This window comes from Callorhinus ursinus, unplaced genomic scaffold (assembly GCF_003265705.2).
Source record: "Callorhinus ursinus isolate GAN/ISIS: 27379988/994484 unplaced genomic scaffold, GSC_fseal_2.0 scaffold783, whole genome shotgun sequence".
In the NCBI taxonomy this organism is placed as follows: Eukaryota; Metazoa; Chordata; class Mammalia; order Carnivora; family Otariidae; genus Callorhinus; species Callorhinus ursinus.
Window position 1 is genome coordinate 11,274 of NW_027397838.1, and position 4,920 is coordinate 16,193.

At 44.3% G+C, this 4,920-nt stretch overlaps 1 protein-coding gene across 1 annotated transcript; it reads left to right on the forward strand.

Moving 5' to 3' along the window:
- Positions 1-914: 914 nt before the first annotated feature.
- On the forward strand, positions 915-4,021 carry LOC112819110 (fibroblast growth factor-binding protein 1-like). Its single transcript, XM_025866144.2, has 2 exons — positions 915-996; positions 2,904-4,021. The coding sequence occupies exon 2, from the start codon at positions 2,924-2,926 to the stop codon at positions 3,689-3,691; it is 768 nt and encodes a 255-aa protein (XP_025721929.1). The 5' UTR covers positions 915-996; positions 2,904-2,923; the 3' UTR covers positions 3,692-4,021.
- The last annotated feature ends 899 nt before the right edge of the window (positions 4,022-4,920 follow it).

A 4,920-nucleotide genomic window follows, 5' to 3' on the forward strand; every position in this document is an offset into this window, starting at 1 on the left:
CTCCATAAAATATTTAGTATGAGCCCAAAATAAAGTACTGCTATTGTCAGCAATCTGTAGATGAACAAATGGAGGTTCAGAGAGGTTAATTGGTTGGGGAAGTTCACATAGCTAAAAGAAAGCCATTTCCAGGATTCCTTGTAGGTCATTCTAGTGCAAGAATCTGCCTATAGAAGGCTGACCAGAGGGAAATCCTTGTGTGTGACCTGAAGGTGTATATTTTCAGCAGAAATCCCCTATACCAGGAATTCACTCTTTACCAGCTTTTCAGAGCCCATGGATTCCTCTGCCCACATAGTGACTTCAGGTGCCTCTGTGAAAACAGACTCGGAAGCGGAGATGGCTTCCCCAGCTTCCGTCAATCATTCACAAACATTTCTTTAGAGAGACAGTAGGAACGATCAGACAGCGCATGTGGGTAGTCCCAGTGTTCAACTCTGGACTCCTCATCCTCCCAGCTCTGTGACTTTGGACAAGCCCTGAATATAATAAGCTCCAATTTCCATCTGTAAAATGATAGAAACCCTAGCTACCATGTCGTGGGGTGGGTGTGTTGGGAATTAGGGGGAGCTTTAGGTAAAATAGCACAGGGCTTGGCAGCTATGATAGTTTTGTTATTGTTTATAACTCTCCCCACAGATATTCCTGCTGGGGTCCTCCTCCCATCAAGGAGGGTCTTTGCAAGGCTGAGCCGTCCTCCTGTCCTGGCCACTGGGGGAGAGAGAAGGGCTTGAAGGAAGCAAGTATAATGCCCTGCCAATACCTCCTCCCACAGGGTTACACCAACTACTTTCCATCCAGGAACTGGCTCCCTCCCAAGGGGTATGATTGGGAGGAGTGTGATAAAAATAGACAGGTGTGTGTGTTGTAAAATCTATCTGCCGGGGCTTCAATAAAAAGGGCCTCCCCTGCCTGGCACAGCAGATGAGACAGCTGTAAGCCTGCTAGCTCACTCTCACATCTGGGATTACACTGGATCTGCATACTCAGAACAAGGTAAGAGTCTGGCTCTTCTAAGAGTTCCATTCCCCACCTTTCTTCTCACTCCCCTGAGGACTTCAGGATCCTATCAGGGACACGTGGGGGCTGAGTCTCAGTGCCCTGATAACAAGTGGGTCTTCACATGGTGTATCTAGGCCCCCATCCATCCTTCCTTCAGGAGCCCACTGTGACTGTCTGTCTCCTTTTCTCAATTCTGAGGAGAGGCCACAAGCCCAGAGTGGAAATAAGATCTTGGGCCATTTTCTGGACCTGCCCCTTATACAAGCAAAATCTATATTTCTTTTAAATGGAACACTGACAGTATGAATCATCTTATCATGAACTATACCAAATAAAACCCTGAGTAGTTCATAACTTTCTTATTTGTTGTCAGTATTTTCCAAAGGACAGAGCAAAGTAGAAATGCAAGAGGTGAGCACAGTTGGTGGTATAAAAGGCCAAAGAGACAAGTTCTGGCTCCTTTCCCAGCTTTGTCACTTGCCCAATATGGGATATTGAACAATTTATTTACCAGTATGAGCCTGAACTGTCACATCTCTTACCTGGGGGTGATTTATTCTTACTTACCAGGCACAGCTCTTGACTAGATTAAATGTGAGAATCAAATAGTGGTCAAGGGCATAGAATATAGTAGGTGTCAAAGAGAAGTGCTATCTCTTCTCCTTTCAACATTTTTTAAAAAATGCCAACCTGATATAATCCATGCAGTTTACTGTAGCATTTAAGGTAATCCTATTTATGCAATGATTTCTTTTTTATTATTTTTAAGATTTTATTTATTTGAGAGAGAGAGAGAGAGATCTCACACAAGTGGGGAGGAGGGGAGGTGGAGGGGCAAAGGGGGAGGTAGAAGCAGACTCCCTGCCGAGCAGGGACCCTGACACAGCGCTGGATCCCAGGACCCCTGAGATCATGACCTGAGCCAAAGGCAGATGCTTAACCGACTGGGCCACCCAGGCGCCCAGCCAATGATTTATTTTTAAAAGCATTGGTTGAGAGCTTTCTACAAGCCCAGCACTGTGCCACAAAGCTCCAGAAATCAGTCAGGTATCATCCTTCCCTTCAACTTCCTAGTTTAAATGCTCTGGTAGAAATTCACCCCATCCACGCTTGTTCACTTTGCATAGTCAAATGGTATGACCTCCCCTCCTTCATGCCTTTCCTTAAGCTCTTACTGCACTCCAGATGGCCTCCTCACAAACCCATCTATCTAAAAATGTCCAAATCCCATATGTGTTGAACGTTGGGTCAAACATCACCTTTCATGTCATTTGCCATGTCCTTTCTCATTATGTGGTCACCTGAGTCCATGTAGAACTGGGTTAGAAATCCAGCACATGGAGCTGGAGGAGACTGGCAATTATCACACCTAACACCTCGATATCCAGGGGCACTGAGGGGAAAGTGACTTGGCCAAGATCAAGTTGGGGACAGAATTGGGACAGACTCCTTGTCAATGCTATTTAAATTCCCCCAAAAGTTTTTTCTAATCTTTTTAAGATGTGACCTACTCATTCACATTGATATATCCAACATCTAGTCTAGTGCATAGTATATAGTAGGTGCTCCATAAATGCTTGTTTAATGAGTAAATGAAGGAGTGAGTGAGTGAGCAAAGGCAGGAGTAAAGGAGTAGTGAATGAGGGATGAGAGCTTATTTGGCTCAGAGAGTGGTGAAGGAATGGAGGAAGAGTAGGAGATTTTTAACATTCAGCACTCAAGTCAAGGAGAAATGTGAATAGATGGGCTGCAGGTCTAGTAATTCCAGGAGCCAGAAGGATTCTTGATCTGATCTCACTTCTAAGCAAGGAGGCATAAGTCAGTGTAGACGGAGGGGCATCCTGCAGCCTTGTATTGCTGAACTATTGCCCAGCATTGACTCACCTGCTCTTGTCAAACAGGTTTCCACCAAGCTGAAGCCATGAGGATCCGTAGCCTCACCCTGCTCTCCTTCCTTCTTCTGGCTATTGAGGTGTCATTGGTGAAGGGCAAAAAGGAAGTAAAGAATAGACATGTCAGCAAAGGCACCAGAGATAAATTGCATACTCTGAGAGAGACCCAGATTGAGCCACCCAGACACCTGGCCAAAGGCAAGTTTGTCACCCAAGACCATGCCAACTGCAGATGGGTGGTGACTGACCAAGAAGAGGGCATCACCCTGAAGGTTGAGTGCACCCGACAAGACAACAAGTTTTCCTGTGTCTTTACTGGCAATCCAGCTTCCTGCCTAGAGTCAAAGAAAAAGAATGTCTACTGGAAACAAATTGGTCGGAAACTGCGCTCTCAGAAGGTCATCTGTGGGGACCCCAAAACTGTCCTGAAAACCAAGGTGTGCAGAAAGAAGTTTCCAGAATCCAGTTTCAAGCTGGTGAATTCCACTCTGATTCAGAACAAGAAACCCAGCCAGGAGTTAACGGAGCCCTCTCCCAGGGAGCAGAGCAAAGTCAGTAAGGCCTCCCTCATGGAACCTAAAAAGGTCAAAGAGTTATCCCCTAAGGAGCAGATAAAGGTCAAAGAGAATATCCCTTCTGGCTCAGTGGAGACTCAGACCGTAGCCACCAAGGATCCCAAGTGTGTGGAGGACCCAGACTTAATAAATCAGACAAAGATGGCCCTGGAATACTGTGGGGAATCCTGGGGCTCTATCTGCAAATTCTTCATCGCCATGGTCCAGAGCAACTCATGCTAATGAGTCAAAAGAGAACAGAGTCCCTTAGGAGGTGCTATGTCAAAGCCCTTCAGTATGCTGTAAAGCTCTCTGAGTAAAATGAACATTTGTGCTATGAGAGTGCAGGGGAATATTTAAACAGATTTTATAACTTTTGTTTTTGTGTTTTGGAATTTGCTTTATATTCATTTCCTTAAATTCTATTTTCCGAGGTTGTTTACCTCAGTATATGTTTCCATGACCCATGAAGCTATGTGTATATGAGCAGTGAGGACCATTCTTTGAGCTGAATGAGCCAGAGCGATGATTCCAGTGCAATACACTTTCTGCTGAATTAACAAAGTTAATAAAGCTCTGGGTATTTTTCAGAAATATGTTCAACCATTTTTTGTTTCTTTATGTTTACTTTCAATTAACTCATAAACAGTCCCCATATATCAGTGTGAAAAATATCTAAGTAATGACCCATCCTAAGTCATCCCCAAATGTAACCCATTCCAGAATCCCTATCTCTATCCTTTCTTCCATTGGTCTGTGGTGTTTGATGCTTACTGCACTGTAATAAGTAGGATCCCTGATTTCAAGTGGGATAAATAAGGCATGGTGTGATTAAAAACACAAATCAGGGTCTCACAGATGGTAAGAGGGGAGGAAGATTTGAACCCAGAAGGTCTGTAAAGCCAAGCCCACAAGCTTGAGGAACACCCTCCATTGACTCAGGTCAGAGCTGGGCATCACTTCTTGCTATATGGGAGACCCCTGATTTTGAGGGGTTCATTTATGGCGTTGGGGAGAGGGGCTTGGTTAAGTATAGTGTTCTGTGATGAAAACCCCAATGGAAACAGGAAAAGCCAGTCTGGAAAACCAGAGAGAAGAGGTAGAAGCTGCTGGAAGAATTCTGGTTGAACTTCATGGAGGAGGTATTACTGGAGCTGGATTTTGGAAAGAGTATCCTTAGGTAAGAAATGGGACAGAATGAAGACACTGTGGGCAGATGACAGCATGTGTGAATGCAAAGAGATGTGCAAATCCTAGAAGCTGGGAGAAGCCAGGTGGCTGGAATTTGATGGGTTATAGGGATGATGCTACTGTTAGGCATTTATGTATTAGTAAGAAGGATCTGAAAATGCTTTTATTCAAGAGTTGGGAGAGAGGAAGTCGTGCCCTTAATGCTTTGTCACAATTTCACTAAGAGCAAAAAGTGAAAAGCAAAAGATGATTAAAAAAAGACAAAACAACAACAAAAAAAC